The sequence below is a fragment of the Bos indicus genome, chromosome 2, assembly GCF_029378745.1.
Source record: "Bos indicus isolate NIAB-ARS_2022 breed Sahiwal x Tharparkar chromosome 2, NIAB-ARS_B.indTharparkar_mat_pri_1.0, whole genome shotgun sequence".
In the NCBI taxonomy this organism is placed as follows: domain Eukaryota; kingdom Metazoa; phylum Chordata; class Mammalia; order Artiodactyla; family Bovidae; genus Bos; species Bos indicus.
Genome location: NC_091761.1, coordinates 114,999,063 through 115,022,913, shown reverse-complemented (window position 1 = coordinate 115,022,913; position 23,851 = coordinate 114,999,063). Strand labels below are relative to the sequence as shown.

Here is a 23,851-nt window from a genome sequence, read left to right as displayed (position 1 = left end):
TATGCAGAGTACATCATGAGAAACGCTGGGTTGGAAGAAGCACAAGCTGGAATCAAGATGACTGGGAGAAATATCAATAACCTCAGATATGCAGATGACACCACCCTTATGGCAGAAAGTGAAGAGGAACTAAAAAGCCTCTTGATGAAAGTGAAAGAGGAGAGTGAAAAAGTTGGCTTAAAGCTCAACATTCAGGAAACGAGATCATGGCATCTGGTCCCATCACTTCACGGGAAATAGATGGGGAAACAGTAGAAACAGTGTCAGACTTTCTCTTTTTGGGCTCCAAAATCACTGCAGATGGTGACTGCAGCCATGAAATTAAAAGACGTTTACTCCTTGGAAGGAAAGTTATGACCAACCTAGACAGCATATTCAAAAGCAGAGACATTACTTTGCCAACAAAGGTCCGTCTAGTCAAGGCTATGGTTTTTCCAGTGGTCATGTATGGATGTGAGAGTTGGACTGTGAAGAAGGCTAAGCGCCAAAGAATTGATGCTTTTGAACTGTGGTGTTGGAGAAGACTCTTGAGAGTCCCTTGGACTGCAAGGAGATCCAACCAGTCTATCCTAAAGGAGATCAGCCCTGTGTGTTCTTTGTAAGGAATGATGCTGAAGCTGAAACTCCAGTACTTTGGCCACCTCAAGCAAAGAGTTGACTCATTGGATAAGACTCTGATGCTAGGAGGGATTGGGGGCAGGAGGAGAAGGGGACGACAGAGGATGAGATGGCTGGATGGCATCATCGACTCAATGGACGTGAGTTTGAGTGAACTCCGGGAGTTGGTGATGGACAGGGAGGCCTGGTGTGCTGCAATTCATGGGGTCGCAAAGAGTCGGACACAACTGAGCGACTGAACTGAGTTGAAGGTCATGATGGTCGCATGCTCTCTCTCTTTCAGTCTCTCTGTTATGTGAAGACCCAGTAAGAAGATAGCCATGATAAACTACGAAGAGACTCCTCGCTGTGGGATTCTCCAGGCAAGAATACTGGAGTGGGCTGCTATTTCCTTCTCCAGGGGATCCTCCTGACCCAGGGATCAATCAAGTCTCCTCTGTTACAAGTTAATTTTTTACCACTGAGCCATCAGGGAAGCCCCAAGTTATTATTTACATAACTTAAAACTGTACTGTGTACTTAAGGTCCCTTAGTATATGTAATCTAATAAGAACCCCTTGAAATTCAGTATCACCACTCATTAACAATAAACAATTAATTTATTCATATTGTTCAGTCACTAAGTTGTGTAGCATCTTGAAAGCATGTTGGGGACACAAAGATAAGTCATGGACAAGGAAATAAAATTTATTAGAAAGGAATACAAAGTTGTCCCATTTCACTAACAAAAGATTATAAACAACCGTAAGGAAACAATTTTTGTTATGTATCAAATTAAAAAAAAAATATTATAGCAAATATTCAGTCTGGTCAAGAAGTGGAGAAGTAGGCACTCCCATATGCTGTTGGTGGGCTGTAAATGAGAACCAGCTTAGAGAAAACAAGTTAGAAAAATGAATAAAAGAGCCATGAAACATAGTTCAAACCCATGAACTGATTCTGGAAATCTACTCCAAGGACATATTCAGATCTGGGAGCCAAGACTAGCAAATAATGCTTTAATAAACATTCTCACTTCTAATTTGCATGATTAGGTAATAAAATTAGCATGTTAAATTAGTGAATGAGAAAATAAGGAAACTACAACACGAATCATTATACAACCATTAAAGCTGAGGCTTCTGAAGAGCTGAGCTTGTAACAAGTTAAACAAGAAAGTAGGAAACAGAATTGAGTTTGAGGGGAGGGGTGTGCAATGGCAGAATGCTGAAAGTGGTTTTCTCCCGGTAGGAGATTATGGGCAATTTGTGTTCTTTATCTGTATATATTTTGAACTTTCCTACAGTGAATACCCCTTCGTGGATCACAGCCTTATCAAGGCGAAGGGGCTTGAGTAACTCAATGAAGCTATGAGCCATGCCATGCAGGCATGAATATACTGGTTTTCAATTAGGAGCTGAGAAATTAGGTTACACTCTCATTTGGCTACTGCTTTCTTTTCAGTTTAATTCTTTAGGTAATATAACCAGATTTTAAAAGAAACTGTTACACTAAATCTCTCATTAAAAAAAAGAAGAAAACACAGTAATCAGATAAAATTCTTTTCTGCTCTTGATGCACTTCCTATTCAGCTTGAGGCTCTTCGTTAAGTGGTCAGGGATGGTTCAGCTGTCCAGGACAAGGACGGGCCTTCTCTCTTGCCACAAGCTTGGACTCCAGAGCCAGGGAAATGATTTATACACTCCTCTGTCCCTCAAAAAGTTCCAGGGAGGGAAAGTTCTCTGCCTCCAAAGTTCTCATTCTTATCTCATAAAACCTAACCCTAGGGAATCATTGCTTTCGTTAAGTACTGCTCTCACCTTGAGCTCTGTTCAACTGTAAGCCCTCCTGGGAGACAGACAAACTCACTCACTCTTTTCTATAACTCACGCAACTTTCCCTTATGGGAGCCTGTAAAGAGAGAAGGAAGGAAATGTATAAATGGACACCCAAGGAATGCAGAAGAAGAATCTGCTCAGGAGAGTCCTGGAATGTTGACTCAAGCTGAACTGCTTAACAGGCTGTGAAAACATGCTTCCATGAAATAAAACAGAGGGTGAGTATCAATTCTATATACATGTGTCATCCAACTTTAGTAGAAAAATGCAACCGTGCCAGTAGATACAAAATAAAAGATGTCATTGTATAATATAAACAGAAAAACAATGCTTCAGAAAATGCTCACCCTGGCCAATAAATACATTTGTATATACACACATACACAAACACACCAAACAACCTGGCAACAATACATTACACCTACTAAAAAAGTGGGTTTTTAAAAAAAATTATGGCCCCTCCAATACAGGTCAATTTGCATTAAAACTGACAAAAATGACATGATGAATTGGTATAACTTCTTGAAAAAACAGCTTAACCTACACTTGGAAAACAGGAATCTCTTACGGCTGCCGTCTCTCCTCTCAGTGAGCTGCCACTAACCTCCCTGGCCCTGAGAAGACCACGGTTCCTCCTTAGCTCTCATCCCTCAGGCCATTTTTAAAAACTTTACTTTGTATGGGAGTATAGGCAATTAACAATGTTGTCAGAGTTTCAGGTGAACAGTGAAGGGAGTAGGCCATATATACATGTATCCATTCTCCCCTAAACTCCCTTCCCATCCAGGCTGCCACATAACATTGAGCAGAGTTCCCTGTGCTATACAGCAGGTCCTTGTTGGTAACCGGTTTTAAATATAGCAGTGTGTATGTGTCCATCTTGTTAAAGGAGCTTTCTCTCCAAAGCACAATTAACTTGGGTATCATTGGATTTACCCATTTGTCATTTGCTTGTTTACACAAACTCCCAAGGTGTGTTTTAACCCTATATTCATTTGGGTTTTATTTTCTACTAAGCTATTGGAAATGAATCTATCAATATATTAAAAAGCTTGGAAAGGAACGTTGCACTTTTGGGCAAAATGTGTTAACTTTTATACTTCATCGTCTCCTTTGCTCTAGACTAACCCTTTCTCTTGAATTCCAAAGGATTTTTAAGAATAATGTTTATAACTGAGCAATCGTTACTAGCAATTCTGATTTAGGTAGGTGAAGTCTAAATCTGTGAGCACACATATCCATATAGACAGCTATCTGGAGAGCTGGCATGATTATTAATTAATAAGTCTTGTGAATTACTACTTATTCTAATGAAAAACAATAAATTGGCAGAAATCTGTCATCACAGCCTATTCTCATCGTCCCTCAAGACCCGGCAATCTAAAGCTCTTCCACTGAAGACAATAAATGTCCCGGACCTTAGAGTAAATGCATTTAACTCTAGTTTAAGCAACTAATAGCTGCTTTAAAGCAGCACCTCCCCAAATTTTTGTACTGTCCCACACTAAAAATACACTTTAGAAATGCAGCACACATACACCTAAAACAAAAGTGCCTGGAAATAACACCCTTACCACATTCAACACTGGTCTGTCTTTCTCTTTTCTTTCCTCTCTCCCTTCCTTCCTTCCTCTCTTCCTTTCTCTTTCAAACGCTGCTTGGGTCTCACTACACTGATTTCAGAACCCTTTAAAGGATTAGAACCCCCAAGTGCCAACCGCTGCTTTAAAGCCCTGTTACCTGATGGGGGATGCTGTCGTGACCCACGGTACCACAGCATCCCAGCATGCATTCCTCCCCAAGCCGCCCTCCTTGGCTCTCTTCCACCTTCACTCCAGACTCTCTCCCATACTGTCCTTTGTACTCCTCTGCTTTTCATTCTACTTTCCCCACTTCTTTTTCATTCACCTGTCTGGCATTACACAGGACAAATCTCCCCACATGCAGAGGCATAAAATAACACTTGCTTTCTTCCACTTGCAGATTCTGTGGGTCAGGAATTCAGGAAGCACACGGTGGCTGGTGTCGCCCCCACCATGTTGAGGCTGGGCTGACACACGGCTATTTCTAACAGCCTTTCACTCACGTGTTGTGTGCTGCTTGCTCACAGCATGGGTGAACCAGGGAATGTGGGCTCCACGGGCCAGTGTTGCCGCTCATAAGGCAAAGGACTTCTTGCTTCAGAAGTAGCATGGCATTTCTGCTGCCATCTATTGACTGCAATGAGCCACAAACCCACTCAATTCAGGGGGAGGAGCCCCAGACCCCATCTCTAAGTGAAGTTCTAGAAGAACACTTGGGACAGGAGACAATGTAACCATCATCGTCCAAATTGTTATTCCTCAACCTCATTCCTAATTCCCAAGGCAAAAGTCCAACAGACTGCTATGAAGCTAACTCCACAGAGGTGTCAACTGGCACTCAAACACAAGGTATGCCTTTTATGTTCCCTATCCCAGCACTACTGGGGAAGAAAGAACATGCGTGTTGCATTTTAGATGAATATGCCAGAAGCACCTTATCACAAAATGTAAGCAAGGAGAGAACTCAAAGCAGGACCAGAGTTCCCTGCATCTAAGTTCATGTGGAACAGAACTTATAATCAGTCCCTGTAATGACAGAGACAAGTGGCCACTCTCCTTCGGACAAAGCGTTAACAGTTCAGGCTAATTAGGAATTGTTAATTAGCGATTTCAATGGTTACATGTGTTCTTGCATACTTCACTGCTTCCCTTTCTCTCCCAGCCCTGGCTGCATGAAGCCACCATCTTTCCTTTCATACAAGTTAATGATCCAGCAATCCCACTGCTGGGCATACACACTAAGGAAACCAGAAGGGAAAGAGACATGTGTACCCCAATGTTCATCGCAGCACTGTTTATAATAGCCAGGACATGGAAGCAACCTAGATGTCCATCAGCAGATGAATGGATAAGAAAGCTATGGTACATATACACAATGGAGTATTACTCAGCCATTAAAAAGAATACATTTGAATCAGTTCTAATGAGGTGGATGAAACTGGAGCCTATTATACAGAGTGAAGTAAGCCAGAAGGAAAAACACCAATATAGTATACTAACGCATATATATGGAATTTAGAAAGATGGTAACAATAACCCGGTGTACGAGACAGCAAAAGAGACACTGATGTATAGAACAGTCTTATGGACTCTGTGGGAGAGGGAGAGGGTGGGAAGATTTGGGAGAATGACATTGAAACATGTAAAATATCATATAAGAAACGAGTTGCTAGTCCAGGTTCAATACACGATACTGGATGCTTGGGGCTAGTGCAATGGGATGACCCAGAGGGATGGTATGGGGAGGGAGGAGGGAGGAAGGTTCAGGATGGGGAACACATGTATACCTGTGGCGGATTCATTTTCATATTTGGCAAAACTAATACAATTATGTAAAGTTTAAAAATAAAATAAAATTAAAAAACAAACAAACAAAAAAAAGAACACTGGAGTGGGATATACTAGGCAATCAATAAATTTTTGTTAAATTAAAAAAAAAAAAAAAAAAAAAAGACACAGCGAAGTGCAGTGCCAGAGAGGCAGCCTGAGAGAGCTGGGAGTAGTGATTCTCAAAGTGGGCTCCTTGGACCACGGGAGGTCCCAGAGGCCCTTCCGGCAGTTCATGAAGTCCAAACTATTTTCATAAGAATACCGAGGCATTATTTGCCCTTTCCCATGTACTGGCATTTTAATTAATGATATAAGAGCAACGGGGGCTTCCCTGGTGGCTCAAGGGTAAAGAATCCACCTGCCAATGCAGGAGACAGGGATCCGATCCCTGGGTGGGGAAGATCCCCTGGAGAAGGGAATGGCAACCAACTCCAGTATTCATGCCTGGGAAATGCCATGGACAGAGGAGGCTGGTAGGCTACAGTCTAGGGGGTTGCAAACAGTTGGACAAGACTTAGCAACTAAACAACAACAACATAACAGCTACAACTGCTTGTGGCTTGGCTGTTTGAATCAAGTGAATCAAGGCAATGACTCCAAAAAAATATCAAGAGTTGCTGTGTGTCTCACAGCCACAGATTCACACTCAAAGAGAAAAATGGAAGCTCTGCTTAAGAATATCCTTGATAAATAGTAAAATTTTAATTTCTTAAAAAGCATACATCTTTTTCATATGCTATGTGACAAAATGGGAAATAGGCAAAAAGCACTTCAACTCTATATCCAACTAAGGAGCTTATCTCCCAGTAAAGCACCAGTGTGGCTGGTTGAGCTATGAGATGAACTGGCCACTGTTTTTAAGGGCTCTCCCTCATCACATTTACTCGAAAGAAAAACTGACTGCCCATGGTTAAATAAATGGAAAATGGCACACATTTTCTTAAAAATAAACAATGTGAGCCTTCAAAAAAACCCCATAAAAACCCAGTGGTATCTATTGTCAATAAAATTTGAGCTTTAAGGTGAAAATTAGAATTTTGGAATCTCCTCCCTCCTGTGCCACCTTAGGAGCAGGGTCACTTCTTCAGACACAACCACCAAGCGGGGTCCCAGGACACACAGGGAAAGGAAACGACCAAGTGAGGTGCAGCTGTCACTGGCACAAGCCACACACGGGAGCCACGACAGGGACACCGTGCAGGGCCCTGTGGGGCTCCTGGGCACAAGGCCTCTGTGGCCCCCATTTCTGTGACGATAGGAAACAGCCTTCATTCAGCCTCCAGGACCTTCCCTGAGTCCCAGTGGGCAGATTCAAGCAGTTGTTAATCAGGGAAGGGAGAGGATGCAAAGCCAGGGAGAAACAGTCAAAAGAGCAGCCTTGAGGCAAGGTCCTGTTTCTCCATCAATGGATACACACAACCTCTCTGAGCTGCTCTGTGGATACTGACCCCTGCTCAAAGGGGAGAGGTTAATGATTAAGGATAGTATGCTGCCCACAAGCCTGTAGACCCCAGACTAGTTGGACCTGAAAACTGATGATGTTGACTCTTACTTACCTCACCACCAGTTCATCAGAAGAAATGGCCATGGACTGATCATTCCCTCTTCGAATAATTACTATAACACTTCTATCTTCCCCAAGTGAGGACACAAGGTTTTGAGGGCATTGAACCTGCTGTGTGTCCCCCTTTGACTAGCAAAGCAGCAAAACTATCCTTTTTTACTTCACCCAAAACTGTCTCTGAAATTTGATTCAGCATTGGTGTACAGAGAAGCTGAGCTTTCAGTATCAAAAGCAAAAGGCCCAGCAAAGAAGAGTGGTGACTTCACCCTGCTGTGCAGGTCCATACGCCTCACAGGGCTGGCTGTTTGGAGTGGCTTCCCTCCATAAAACTCCCTAACTGGGGGAAATTACTAATTCTGTGGATTTCATAAAACACAGAGGGCCACAAATGTTTGCTTGGCAGATTTTTTTTTTTCCCCTCCCAAAGGGCAGCTCATTAAGTCCATCAATAAAGCAGGCTTTGTTCTAAAGATTTACAATGTTTTCCCAATGAAAATTCTAATTGACAACCACCAGGAGAATAATAATGCGGAACAGCAGAGCTCTGGTTTCTCCCATTCTTCCAAGATCCCTCTCAAAGAAGCACTCCCTTCTTAGGTTTGCTGGACCAGCGCTCAACTCTGTCTCTACTGGACACACACATAAGGAGATGCCTGGATATCATCAGTTTATCATTCTAAAGTAGTCAAATCTTCAAAAACCAAAAGATTTAGTCTTTCAGACTTCAAAGGAAATTCCATTTAATTCCCAGGCTCAGAATATCAGGTCCCTCCATACAGAATAAGCATATTACATAAAAATGCAACCATGTCTTTTCTATGTAAAAGGAATGGAGGCGGGGGTGGTATTGCTAAAAAATAAAAATGCAAGATGAGAGTCTTAAGCAATAGTTGCATGAGAATATTAAAGGCACAGCTATTCAATGGATTCATTATAGAATAAAAGTTCAAGTACCAGAGGGAGTGATTTTCATATGAATGTTGGGTGTTGCCCTCACACACAAGAGTCTCTGGTCTACACAGAGAACCGAGTCACATCGAGCAAGTCAGGGAGCTGTGAGTGACAAGGTATAGAGAGGGCTGTTCAGATATGGGACACACATTACTGGACCCTTTTTCAAAGAAAACTTTGAAGATTTTGTTAGGCTTTCTTGGTAGAACTGTCACAAGATAACAATACAGTTGCAAATGAGTGGAGTTCAGCGGCCACACCACTGCCTTTTACAGACCAGCTGGCGAAGGCTGCCCTGACGGGAGGGGAAATTAGCATTAAAGAAGGACTCAAGGTTACTGGCCTGACATGCAGCCCAAGGAGAACACTCTCAAATAAAGTACAACACCCAACATAGTCACACAAACCAAAAGCAAAACAAAAGAGCTCCTTACTGAAAAGAAAAGCAGCCAAAAAATATCCATACTTCTTTCTGAACCTTCCTGAATCTCTCCCTTCTCCAAATAGCTTCCAGGTCCCCAGCGTTTAAAAATAAATGTGCAAACCATGGGCTTCCAGTTGCATTACACAGATTAAGAGAAGTGCAGCTGGTGGAAGAGGTAGGGAAATAAAAAACAATTCATTCCTTTTTCTGAAGAGAAAGCAGAGAAAAGAATCAACGTAGGGAAATAAAAAAAAATGATTCACTACTTTTTCTGAAGAGAAAGTAGAAAAAAGAATCAGAGTGGAAAAGCAACCCCCAACTCCATCCCCACTCCCCTGGGAACATTCAGACCAGGAATCAGAAGGCTGGAATCCTAACTAGCCTGGTATCTACCACCAGCTGTTCAATGAGTCTCCAAGCTTTCTGAATTTCCTTGTCCTGATCTGTAGAGGAAAAGTTACAGATGTCAGGGATTCCCAAACTGTATTCCCTGGAGCTCCAGGGTTCCAGAGGTGCTTCTGACACAGCCACAGTGACATTGAGGTGAATCAAAGGGAATGGGGTCCTGTGCTTCAGTCCACCCAAAACAGTTCAGAGTTGATCCAGTTCATATGTCAAGACTGTGGGTAAAATCTGCTTATCATCAAATCACCAAGACAATTCACAACTTAAGTGGCTTAAAAGCATTAGTCCTGTAAAATATCTTTTGATATTTTAATCTTTAAAATTATATGGTTTCTAGCTGCCTCTCTGAATTATCATTATTAGAATTAACTAATTGACAGGCTGGTTAATATTAACCCCCTAAGTTGTGTACCAGGTTCTACTTAAAAGGTGAGAAAATGGAAACTCACATAAGAGAAGTACATCAAAATCACACAGCTCAGTAGCTGACAGGATTCAAACACAGGAATATCTGATATTAAAACCATTAACTGTATTCTGTCCTTAGAGTTAAAGAATAAACTTCACTGTAAAAGAGAACGGGTTACCTCATTATTACTACAATTCTTTCTCCATGGAATATCAGGTCCTTCATTTGTATTCTCTAAGAGTAAACACTCACCCTGGCGAGATGAAATGAATAGCCAAGAGTTCCACCCAACAAGCAAATCTGTTGGATACAGGAAAGCCCAAAACGTTGACAAAGCCTCCAGGGCAACAATGGTTGTTCAGAACTTTCAAAGCAAACAATACTCCTAAAAGAGAATAAAGAGCAAACAAATATCAGCAATCCAAATGCAGAGATGATCAACACTGGCAAAAAAAAACTAACTGAAGTAAAAATGATTATCTGACTACATCCAACCCTTGACTTTGAAACATATTCTATTCCTTATAACAAGTCAACCCAACATTTGGCAGAAAGACAATCCTCAAGGTAACCATTCCTTCAATGTTTCTTTTTTTTTTCCTTTGATCTTTTGGCTGCACCGAAAAGCATGCAGGACGTTCGTAATCCAACAGGGTCACACCCTCAACCCCTACAGTGGCATCCCGGAGCCTTAAGCACTGGACCACCAGGGAAATCTCCTTCAATGTTTCTTAACAGAAGTTCATACTGCCTTTGAGTATGCTATTAAATATATAACACATAAAAAGGGAATAACATACTAGTAATGGTACTAAATGCGGAGAAGGCAATGGCACTCCACTCCAGTACTCTTGCCTAGAAAATCCCATGGACGGAGGAGCCTGGTAGGCCAGTCCATGGGGTCGCTAGAAGTTGGACACGACTGAGCGACTTCAACTTTCACTTTTTACTTTCATGCATTGGAGAAGGAAATGGCAACCCACTCCAGTGGTTTTGCCTTAAGAATCCCAGGGACAGGGGAGCCTGGTGAGCTGCCATCTATGGGGTCACACAGGGTCGGACACGACTGAAGCGACTTAGCAGCAGCAGCAGCAATGGTACTAAATGCAACTGAATTTAAACTTCAAAATCATTAATTGTATGCTATGTGATTTTTAACTCAATTTGAAAAAACACCATTAATGTGTTTTTTCCTAACTCCTATGGAAAGACATATTGAAGGCAGGGCATATTTCCTTTCTTCTCACATAATTAGATGCATGAAGATGAGGAAAGGGGAAAGGACAGCAGGGAAAGAAAAGGGAAGGGTTTATTTTCCTTCTGTTTCAGAACAATTCCCCTCCTACCCTTCACATGATAATTTTTAAAGAAGACCTATTTTAAGTCTGATGGCAATTCAGCCCTACAAGAAAAATTTAAGAAAAGAACTAGTGAGGGGCAACAGTGAGAGGCAACGTAACACGTGGTTTAAGTCATGTAGACTAGTTTCAGATCCCAGCTCCATCACTTACGAGATGTATAACCATGACTGATTTCTCTGTGCCTTAGCTTCCTTACTTAGAAAATCAACACAAGGCCACCTCCCTATGGACCTGTTACATTAATTAAATAGCATAAATTGTGCATAGAGACTGGGCTCCCCAAATGGCGCAGTGGTAAAGGATCCAGCTACCAAAGCAGGAGATGCAAGAGACTCAGGTTCAATCCCTGGGTCAGAAAGATCCGTTGGAGATAGAAATGGCAACCTGCTCCAGTATTCTTGCCTGGGAAATCCCACAGACAGAGGAGGCTGGTGGGCTACAGTCCATGGGGTCACAAAGAGTCAGACATGACTGAGTGCACACACACGTATAGAGAATATCATGGTAAGGAGGTGCCATCAGAGGGTGTGGTACCTTTAATGGCTTTTAATTAATGGTATTAATTAATTAATGGTACCTTTAATTATTGAGAGGCTGCTGATCTTTTTAGAGAACTCCCTATCACAAATACACCAGTGTATCTCTCTCTCTAGCCCCATCACAATGGAGCCAGGGCATAGTTCCAAAATCCTATTTCCTGCAAAACCACCTGTGGGCAGACCATAGTCTAAACTGTCCAAGAATGAATAATGCAGCGTAATAGGAAATAGCAAAATCAATGACTCTCCTGTGCTCCAATCAGCCTCTTCTCCAAAATCCAAGCCCCCACAGTCCTTAGCCACTCAGATGTCAGTTCCCTCACCAGCTGGGACCCCCGCTTCATAAGACAGCAACAGCTGCACCTCCCTTACTGTCTTCAGGCAGGCTACCTTTAGAAATGTGTCTGCCTTACCTGAGAAACCGACAGCACAATTCCTTTTGAAGTCAGGCTCATTCAGAAATTCTGCCAGAGCAAATTCCAAGAACAGGTACACCACCCCAGTGAGGAGGGAGAATGTGACGATGATGTAGGCAAACCATCTACTCCCCAGTCTTCTCTCCAGATGAATTCCTTTCCACAGCATGGATACCATATTGAAATACAGGTGCCAGTCATCCGCATGGTGAAGAGGGGAAAGCAGCAGGCGCTGCCAGTCCTTCTGATAGTAACACTTCTCCACGCTGAGGCAGGAGCTAAGCAGTGGCTTCAGGGGATTCAAGAAGAACCAGATGTTGAGAGCCAACGTTGCCAGGGTGACAGGTGGAACATTGTTGATCCCAACCTGGAAGATTTGAGAAAGGAGCAGAAGCAGCCCGATGTTAACTCCTCTTGATCTCCGATGCATGGTGAGATATCAAGCCGGAGATAGGAAGATGTGGTCAGGTTTGGGGAATACACAGGCAGCTGAGTCTAAAATACAATAAAAAAATGCACATGAAAATCCACCAATTAAGAATTAGGGCATTGACAAGATATGCTCACAGGAAGATGAGCTTATGTTACATATATCTCATCTCCCATTTAATGGAAACATTTATATTCCATGTCGTCCAGAGCAACTCCCAGGACACCGGCTGCCGTCTCTCCTCATTGTACATCCTAAAGGAGAAATGTTATCCCAAATCCCAGTGGGCCAGTGAATGGTTGGGTATGCTTTTTTGGACAAACATGCCATAAAAATGTGACTTGCCTCCTGTATAAAAAATACTTATAACCTAACAAAAAGACAAAGATACTACACAAATATTTAATGATACTACACAGATACTTAGTGATTTCTTCTCAGAATGCTAATTTTAAAGAAATTTCAATGTTGATATATTAGAGTCTGCCCCAAAGTTGTTCGACACTGGCAAGTCTTAAAATGCAAGGATATATTATCTTCTAGTCCGTATTGCCAGATGTTAACTGCTACAATGCTTTATTTTCACAAAAGTTTCCACTTTTAAATGTTCCACTACGTGCCAAATCCTGGACTGAAACACGGTCACTGTCTTTAAGGAACTCATTTTCTCCTAAGAACTAAACCAACAGCAGCCACACCGTGTTTTAAATGCAGGGACAGAGGAAGCCGCGACCCGAGGCCGCGACTCAGCCTGACGTTATGGTCTTGAAGGGTAAACTGGATTCACCAGCGAGGAAAGAGTACCCTGTTCACTGGTCTACTTCTCCATGCCCTGGGCTGACCTTGTGAACTACTTTGGTTGACAGAATGAAGAGCAAAGGACACTAGTTCGGAATCTAGGCTCAAGGTGATTTGCAGACTTCTGTTCTCTTTTGGAACCCTCCCGTGCAACCATGCACACAAGTCCAGGCTAGCCTGCTGGAGGATGGAAGACACGTGCTCTAGTCACCTGATGGCCGCAGCCACTGATCAGCTAATGCCTCAGAAACAGACCTGTTGAACTGACCAAAAGTGAATAAGTAAGTCCAACTGGGGGCTTCCCTGGTAGCTCAGCTGGTAAAGAATCCACCTGCAATGCAGGAGACTCCAGTTTGATTCCTGGGTTGGGAAAATCTCCTGGAGAAGGGCTATCCACACCAGTATTCTTGGGCTTTCCTGGTGGCTCAGATGATAAAGAATCCGCCTGTAACGTGGAGACCTGGGTTCGATCTCTGGGTTGGGACGATCTCCTGGAGGAGGGCATGGCAACCCACTCCAGTCTTCTTGCCTGGAGAATCCCCATGGACAGAGGAGCCTTGCAGGCTGCAGTCCATAGGGTCACAAAGAGTCGGACACGACTGAGCTACTAAAACACAAATCCAACTGAGCCCAGACTAATTTGCTGACTCACAAAACAGTGAGCTAAACAAATGATAGCTTTTATCAATAATAAGATATTTAAAGTTTTTTGTTTATTTTTGGCTGTGCTTGGTCTTTGCTGTGCAGGCTTTTCTCCAGTTGTGGTGAGCAGGGTCTACTCTCTACCTTCAGTGCCCACTACTCAGTATGGTGGCTTCCCTTATTGCGGAGCACAGGCTCTAGTGTGTGTGGGCTTCAGGAGATGCAGCTCCCAGGCTCCAGAGAGCAGGCTCAGTAACTGGAGTGCTCGGGCATATGGGATCCTCCTGGACCACAGATCAAATCCATGTCTCCTGGATTGACAGGTGGATTCTTTACCACAGAGCCACCAGGGAAGCCCAGTAAGTATTTTAAATTAATTTCTCTAAGTTTTGGAGTGGTTTGTTGCACAGCAATGACTAAACAACACCAAAGGCCTTTGCTTTGGAAGGAGTCTGGGTTATGCTTTTGGGAGGAAGCTAGTAAAGAAAGGGGCACAGATTAAAGATGCAAGAGATAAACAGAATCAAGTCCTGAGAGGAACAGCCTTGTCCACCACAACAAGGAAGAAGACAAATGTCAGGTACAGATATGGGTAAACAGGCAGATTAGGGGAAAGGATGCTAAAAAAGTTCTCCTCTAGTGGTTTTCTGATTTGCCTGATTTCCCCTTTTCTGAGCTTTCTTGGCTTCCAGTCAAATACATACCTCACTCTGATACACTAAAGATTCTCATTCAGACAGCACACTGGAAAGTGCACAGCTTTGGATTAAAAAATGGCTAGACTCTTCTACTTACTAGCCCTGGGACATTGGGCAAACTACTTAAACTTCAATTACTTCACTCTAAATTAGTAATAATACCTCCTTCCCAGGATCACTGTAACATGTCTAGAATAAAGTAGGTGCTGAATAAATGGTAGCTACTATCTTCACTGGGGCTTCCCAGGTGGCTTAAGGGTAAAGAAACCAGTTGCCAATGTAGGAGACGTGGGTTTGATTCCTAGGTCAGGAAGATCCCCTGGAGAGGGAAATGGCAATCCACTGAAGTATTGTTTCCTAGAGAATTCCATGGACAGAGGAGCCTGGCAGGCTACAGTCCATGGAGTTGCTAAAGAGTTGGACACGACTAAGCAACTAAATAACAACAACTTTTCATTACAATAAAGTAATCTCACTTAAGAGAAAAAGCTTTCACAAATGAGAGCATTCTAATAAGACTCAAATGTACTCCCTAACCCACCCCCCATATGGATTCTTATTAACATCACACCCAAAAGAAAAAATTATACATATATGCACGTGTCGTATGTGTATCCCTATTATTAGCACTCAAATTTCTTTATTGCCAGGGCTTATCATTATAGCTTTGTAGCAATCTCATAAACTAGAGAATTTAATAAAATTTCAACTGAAAAGCTCCCAGATAATTTTGGAGAAACAGTCTATATTTTTCCCATTGACTTTCATGTTGATTTTCAAACCTCCAACTATTGTGACAAGTTTGCAATTACATCATTACCTGTAATGGGAATAATGGAAAAATATGGCCATGGTCATTAAGTAACCAGCTTAAAAGAGATCACAAAATAAACCCTTCAGTATTAGTACAGTGTCCTATGATACCAGGCATATGTGCAGCAGAAAACCAAAAGTAATTGTCTTTGCTTAAGAAAAGCCAAGACATAAAAGAAAAGCAAATTCCTCTCAACTGGAATTACTAGAGATGAAGAGTACAAACAAAAAGATAGTGGCATTTCCCCGAGCCTCTCTTACACTGTGCACCCAGGCTCACGTTACACTTGCTTGACTTCTGCTCAGACCCAAAGGCCCCCTGTTGTTCTCCTCCCTTCTCACCTCTGTCTCCCCACTGATGGCTGCTCCTGCTCCCCTGGGCCGCTGGGCTCTCCTGTAGATCTCCTGACTCCTTCCAATCCCCCTTTCTTTACTTTGCAGTTTCCCTCCATTCTTACACTCTACTTTGCATATACTCATTGAATTCCACTCTCATGGTTTCTATAATTCTTTTTATCAGGATGGTTCCCAAATTTATATTTTACAGCCTTTATTTCTCAGATTTCAGAGATATAACCTTCTAGGAAGAATATAATCTGCCCGTTCTCTTGCTCTCACAGAATGACTATTCAGCCATACCTTCAATCACTAATTTATTTAATAAATAACAAGTGCTGATTGCATGCCAGCCCCTGTGCCAGGCACCAGAGGCACAGCAAAGACCAAAACCCTAGCAATCTCAGTCCCTAAATGGCCCATTTCTATTTGTTGAAGGAAATAAAAATACTGGCTGCAAAAAAATCACAGGATGAATAAAACGACACGCTTAATAGTGCAAAGGCAGATAAAACCATATGTGAGAAGTGCAAAATATGTATCAGGCTCTGCTTTCACAAAGGCCAACGGAACATAAAGTTTTGAGTTTTAAGTAGCCAAGATCAATCCAAGTCTTTTAAGTAGCCAAGATCAAGCCAAGTATTGTTTCATATCAGATCTGTGGCCCAGTTTCCTTTCTTGTAAGTTATACCAAGTCAGACATCCAAGGTGAGGGGTGTAGCCTGTTTGTAACAAGGTAACAGAAAATCCAACTAGTTAATGTGAAGATCAAATATGTAATTTGACCTTGTGGGTCAGGCAGGCACAGTTCTAAGAACACCAAACAGAACAGATCACAAGTGGCATTTCCTATAAGATGAATATTGTCCTGTCCATCAATATACAGAAATTTCTAGAGAGTTAAGCTAAGCTTATTTAACTTATATGCAGAGTACATCATGCGAAATCCTGGGCTGGATGAAGCACAAGCTGGAATCAAGATTGCAGGAAGAAATATCAATAACCTCAGATAAGCAGAAGACACCATCCTTATGGCAGAAAGTGAAGAAGAACTAAAGAGCCTCTTGATGAAAATGAAAGAGGAGAGTGAAAAAGTTAGCTTTTTCACAGAAAACTAATATCATGGCATCCAGTCCCATCACTTCATGGTAAATACATGGGGAAACAATGGAAACAGTGAGAGACTTTATTTTCTTGGCCTCCAAAATCACTGCAGATGGTGACTGCAGCCAAGATATTAAAAGACGCTTGTTCCTTGGAAGAAAAGCTATGACCAACCTATACAGCATATTAAAAAGGAGAGACATCACTTTGTCTACAAAGGTCCAACCAGTCAAAGCTGTGGTTTTTCCGGTAGTAATGTACGGATATGAGAGTTGGACTATAAAGAAAGCCGAGTCCCCAAGAATTGATGCTTTCGAACTGTGATGTTAGAGAAGACTCTTGAGATCCCTTGGACTGCAAGGAGATCCAACCAGTCCATCCTAAAGGAAATCAGTCCTGAATATTCACTGGAAGGATTGATGCTGAAGCGGAATACTTTAGCCACCTGATGCGAAGAATGGGCTCATTGGAAAAGACCCTGATGCTGGGAAAGATTGAAGGCAGGAGGAGAAGGGGACAACAGAGGATGAGATGGTTGGAAAGCATCACTGACTCGATGGACATGAGTTTGAGTAAACTCTGGGAGTTGGTGATGGACAGGGAGGTCTGGCGTGCTTCAGTACATGAGGTCCCGAAGAGTCGGACACAACTGAGCGACTGAACTGAACTGAAGCTGTGGGAGACAGCACAGAAGCAAGATTGATGACCTGGAAACTGGAGCAATGTGTTTGGTTTTGAAAGTGATTTGTTTATTCTAATCTGTACCCAGACCATAACCAGTTATACCAGCTCAAGGAAGAGCAGGTTGGGCCCTCACTCCAACCCTGCCCTCGCCTTATAAACACTTTCTTTCCCTCACACTCAACATGTCCCAACCTGAACATTGGAAGGTCCCTTCCAAGTCTGGCCCTCCCTCCACGTTCCAGATCTCAGGACACAGAATCCCCATCCACCTAGCTATTCATGTTGGAGATGCTGATAACATCCTGAACACATACTTTCCCCTCTTTATCCCCAAATCCCAACCACCACACTTTAATTCTTCCAAACTACTTTTTATCAATCTCCCTCTTTCTACCCCTAGATCCACTACATTAACCTAAACCACCATCATAGCTTGCCTGGATTACAACAAATTCTGCTTCTCCTTCTTATACCCACCAACCACTTTCCACCACTGCTCAGAGTAATCATTATAAACTGAAGTTGGAATACCCTGCAGTAAGCCATCAAAGGCTTATTGTTAAAGGCTGGATGAAGTCCAAACTCTTGACCACAATTACATGCTTGTGATAACCAGTGCCCTGCCTGCCCCTCTGGGCTCATCTCACACTGGTCTCTGCCTTATCCGCTATGATCCAGATACTCAGGTGCTCCCACCCGAGAAACTTCAGGGTCACAGCATAAATGCTGAGGGCAGAGTTATCTGTTTTAGCCACACTGAATACCCAGAGCCTAGCATAGTGACTCATATACTCATATGACTTGTGTTTGTCCAATGAATCATAATTAGCATGTTAAATATATCTACCTTATACAATAAATTAGACTGACTGACAAGGTCTGAATACCTATGATACATTCATCCCTAAGTATTCTTCCTACAATTGCAGCAGCCTTCCTCACAGCACTATACATATTATTCCACTTAATACTTTCAGTTTTTGAACAGTGTTTGTAACGTTTACCTCAACTTTACAGGAATAAACTTCTGCTGCATTTAAAATGTATTAGTAAGTTGCTTTGCCAGAACTATTTGATAAAATAATGGCATTTTAATTATGCAGTAATACACACCAGACAGAGCTACATCAAGGTTGTGACAGAGAGAAATGGAAGACCTCTTAAAATATTGATAGGAAAATTAGCCGCATTTACTTTTAATGAGAAATTAAAAATTAAACAGGTATGTAATAAGAAAAACTAAGTGGTTAGAACAAACAAAAGAAACTGAATTTATAATCTGGGAGCCCAACGTGTCTCACGGGCGGAAGAAAGGAGTTTTACAAAAAGGGAAAAGAAACTAAGTACAGTGATTTTCAATTCTACTTACAAAAGCAAGAGATATTTCATCATCACCATTTACCATGGTGACCCTGTATCTCAATTTTCAGTTTAAATGTTCAAGGACTCAGGCTATTAAACTGCAAACATATATAAACTATATTATATATAGTTATATATAATATAGTTATAAACTATATTCCCGATTTGGCATCTGATAGTAACCAAATTAATATCACAAGAAAGAAACTACAGTCCTAATAGGAGTAATTGAACACTATTCTGAAAACAGCCTTCTATGTCATTAAAAGTGCAACAGATCTTAAAATTATTCACTGAGAACTTTTAAAATTGTGTGAGCTTTTTCTTTAAGAATCAATAAAAGGATTATCAATACATATTTGAGGTAGAATAATGATATGTTATTATTACTATTTTCACGCCTTTGGAAAACTTCATTCATATATATATTTATATGAAAATAAAATAACTCCATATATATATTTAAGCATATCCTCTTTAAAAAAATCATAGAGGAGAACATATGTTTGTCCAAGTCACTTTGCAAGTATTTATCAGAGGCCCGCTATCACTCAGGTTGAATATTTTGCTAATGCCTGACTTTCCAGATGCTTAAATATTGATTTTTAAAAATTGAGCTATAATTCACACACCATAAATTTTACTCTTATACTACACATCTCAGTGGGTTGTGTATATTTCACAAGGTTTCACAATCACCACCATCATCTAATTCCAGAATATTTTTGTTCCATCTAAATGAAACTCTCTGTACTTACCTCCTCAACCCTCCACCTACCCAGTACCTGGCAACCACTAATCTACTTTTCACTTCAATGAATCTGCCTATTCTGAACACTCCATACAAACAGAATCATACAGTATGTGGCCTTTCGTGTCTGGCTTCTTTCACTTAGCACACTATTTTCCAGGTTCATCTATACTGTATGAAGTACCGGTACTTAAGAGTTCCTTTTCATGATCCAACAATATTTTATTATATAGATAAACCACACTGTTTTATCCATTTGTGATGGACATTTGGGTTACTCCCACTTTTTTGGCTATAAAGAATACTGCTGCTATGAACATTCACGTACAATTTCTTTGTAGAAACATACCTTTCCCGTTCTCTGGGACATATACCTATAGGAAGAGAACTGCTGGGTTAACTCTGGGGCTTCCCAGGTGGCGCTAGTGGTAAAGAATCTGCCTGCTGACGCAGTAGACTTAAGAGATGTGGGTTCAATCCCTGGGTTGGGAAGATCCCCTGAAGGAGGGTATGGCAACCCACACCAGGATTCTTGCCTGCCTGAAGAATCCCATGGACAGAGGATTTTGGTGGGCTAACAGTCCACAGGGTCTCACAGAGTCAGACACGACTGAAGTGACCTAGCACGGTAACTCTATGCTTAACTTTTTGAGGAACTACCAGACTGTCTTCCAAATTTTTGTGCCATTTTTCATTCCCCTTCAGTGTAAGGAGCTCCAATTTCTCCATACTCATACATACTCAACAGCACTTGTTTTTATCCATCCTTTTTATTACAGCCATCCTAAGTGTGTGTGAAGCAGTACCAACTTGCATTTCTCTAGTGACTAATGATGTTGAGCACATGCTTAAATTTTTATTGCTTAAAATATAAATATGCATGTTCACTGGTACATGTAACCATACAGATGAACATGTCCCTTCCCTCAGCCTCCCTCCCACACCCCCTTCAAGAAACAGTTTAACAAATGCCTCAGAAAAAAAAAAGAAAGATGATGGAAAAAAAAGATGGAACCACAAAGTCATTCTGGTTAAACTGCCAGAATTTTAGCACTACCATCCATCTCTTCCCCTGTGATGTGATGTGTTAAAAGTGAACGAAAATGTACTTCAGTAGCAGGGGCCGGGCTGGGGCCAAGACATTCAACTCTACACACTGTAAAATCTTGTTTTGAAAGATGCAGAGGGTCAGTGTGATTTATCGATTCAAATAAAGCAAAAAAACAACTATGGAAATAGCAGATTGGATATGCTAAACATAAAAACGTCCTCCACTTTTGAAATTACAAGAGCTGAACAGCAAATTAGAGCATCATAAATACCACACTGACTTGGATATTCACCCAAGTGAATTCACAAAACAATTAGATGCATTTTCTCTCTCTCTCACTGCCAGCATAGTCTATTTTCTCTAAGAATGAAATGAAATGGACCATTTCTTCTCATTGCCACCAACTCTCTGCAACCTTTTCATTCATGGTTTTTCTAATCCAAACATAGACTGTTTTTACCACCTGTTACTATAGGGCCAATAGATGAGAATGCTTTGTTCCAAGACAATAATAATATAATCTGTTGTTCTTCCTGTAATACATCTTAGCATAATTTTATTTTTCCTAAAGGTATTAGCTCCAAGAAAATCCAATTACAAAGTGCAGATTTTCAAGATATTTTTGAAAGTAAGAAAATGCTTCAGTATAATATGTATTTGCATTTAGTGGAAAATAAGAATTTATGAACCAAACACTTGTCAAGTAATTTGTTCCCCTTTTCAAATATATGAATGCATTTCAAAAAGCTTACATAGCTTAAAATGTGATACAGTTGTTAAATACAATATACACAGTTATATCAATAACATAGGAAGTATACTTTTAAAACTTAGTATTTAAAACATTAACTGTAATAGCAGATGGTCTGGCTTCACACCACTGTGTGGTGTTCAATTGACCAGAATGTATCATCTACCTGAGTTGATGAGTCAATGGGGAGCTCCAGGGGTGCAGTGTGGAAGCTGCGACACAGCACCATCAGCATTTAAGGACATAAACAACAGATTTTTTTCTGGCCATCAAAATCTGTTACATGACTTCATGAGCTACGTTAATGGTAAAAAATCAAAGAGAATCAGAGTAGGATTCTGTTTTCTTATTTCACATTAGAGGCAGAGAGATACAAAGAAATGAGGACAATTGAATGAAAACTGACTTCATGAACAAACAATGAAAACTGGAATCAAATTATAGGAAGAAGGTAATTGGAATCTAGTCTTCAGGAATACTGTGACACTCAGTAATTACACTCCAGTGTCTATGCATGGAAATATCTACAGCTTGGACTGGTCCAGAAGAAACTGAGAATTGAGAACACTTCCCCTTTTGAAGACTGCTGACATCGCCATGTACACAAGGGTTCTCCAATCTCGTACGCTTCATCTTCCTAGCTATGTAAGAACCTTACCCGGCTCGAGACGACCATTAAACTCTCTCAGATACCAACGGGCTAAGTCTTTCTGATTTTCAGCTGCCAGACCTAGCTTAAAGACACAAGACCTAGTTTTTAACACATGAGACCTCCTCTTTCCTTCTCCCCCTTATATACCATCTCTCCAAGTGAAAACATAAAATTTCCCATACCTTACTGGAACTAGGTCCAACTGTCTTTTACAAGGCCGTCTTAAGTACTAATATCAATGCTGTCCATGTGGAAGGCAAAATAGATGACCTCTGGGGAGTTAGGATTTAAGACCACTAAAATGACATAGAAGTTAAAGAATGTTCCAGACAAGTAAGAAGCCATTAATAAGGTCATATGTGTGGTGACAGACCCAACCAAAGGTCAGACCCTCATCACCTGATGCTCCTCCCCCAATCTTACTTAAGTTATGCCTGACTCGATTTGCTTAAAATCCAATGTCATCATGTTATTCCCTGCCCCCAATCCATCATGTTTTCTTACTAGATCAGCTTTCTCTACATCATCATTGTAATAAGACTGAATAGTATAGTTAACAGAGTAGACTCTGAAGCTTAATGGCTTGGGTTCAAATTCCAGCTCAACTATTTGGAATTGTATGACCTTGTTGTCATTTGTATGAACTTGTTGTGTTCAACTTCTTGTGACCCCATGGACTGTAGCCTGCCAGGTGCTGTCTATTGGATTTCCCAGGCAAGAATATTGGAGGGGGTTGCCATTTCCTTCTCCAAGGGATCTTCTCAACCCAGGGATCAAACCCATGTCTCCTGCATTGGCACATGGATTCTCTACCACTGAGTCACCAGGGAAGCCCTTATAAAACAGATATTAAAGAATAATAAGACCTATCTCATAGAGTAGTTGATGAGTGAATATATGTAAAACACATAGGACAAGGCCTGAAACATAACAAGGACTTTGTAAGTATTAGCTGATATAATCATCAGATCAACTTCAAGCATTTTAGCCTATACTCCAGTCCTATAATATTTCTATATTGTTCTCAATAATAACTAATATTTATGTAGCTATTTATAGTTTACAAAACAGTTAAGTATACTTGCTTCATTTCACTTAATTCTCACAATCTGGGGAAGACAAAGTTAGTTCCATGTTATCTACCAGCTGGTCTACCCAGCACTGGCCCAAAAAAAATGTCACTTTACTGTCTTGCTAGTCATTCTGAAGCCTGCTCTGTACAGCTGTCCAGATGAGAAGGCGCTCAATGAAGCTTCTGCCCTTGAGACTTTCTGGGGATGTTAAATTCCTCTGTCCAAGGTGCTAAATAATTATGGCCATCTCCACTGATGGGCAGTCCTATGGGGCTCTCTCACCACCAGAGGTCACCAAAGTGAATTTTACATACATACCATAGCTTTTAAGTCTGAGTTCTTCCCTCATAGCTCAGTTGGTAAATCATCTGCCTGCAATGCAGGAGACCCTGGTTCAATTCCTGGGTCAGGAAGATCCCCTGGACAAAGAAATGGCAACCCACTCCAGTATTCTTGCCTGGAGAATCCCATGGACAGAGGAGCCTGGCAGGCTACACTCCATGGGGTCACAAGAGTCGGACACGACTTAGCAACTAAACCACCACCACCACCATTCAGAACATAACTGCCCAGTTTAATGGAAATCCTTTCAGCAGTTTTAGTGAGAAAGCTTCAGAGAGAGAAATTCCATTTCTTTCTCATTTAAAGAGACCAAGATGACAGTGCTCTTAAATTGGACTACTAGAACTCAAAATCAGCTCATCATACCAGACAGTGCTTGTTTATCTGGCAAGCCCTTCAACCTTCTGCCTCTCACAAACGCCATCCTTGCCGCTACTGTCTATGCTT

The 23,851-nt window shown here is 41.4% G+C and overlaps 1 protein-coding gene across 2 annotated transcripts in view; it reads right to left on the bottom strand.

The window, feature by feature from the left end:
* Window positions 1-23,851, bottom strand: part of RHBDD1 (rhomboid domain containing 1) — a 133,865-nt gene that overhangs the window by 93,158 nt on the left and 16,856 nt on the right. For both annotated transcript variants that reach the window (XM_019977790.2, XM_019977780.2), the window contains 2 exons: window positions 11,915-12,412; window positions 9,854-9,986 (listed from right to left, as the gene is read on the bottom strand). In XM_019977790.2, the coding sequence (XP_019833349.2) occupies window positions 9,854-9,986; window positions 11,915-12,347 (566 nt within the window). In that variant the 5' untranslated portion in view covers window positions 12,348-12,412. The remainder of the gene's footprint in view (window positions 1-9,853; window positions 9,987-11,914; window positions 12,413-23,851) is intronic.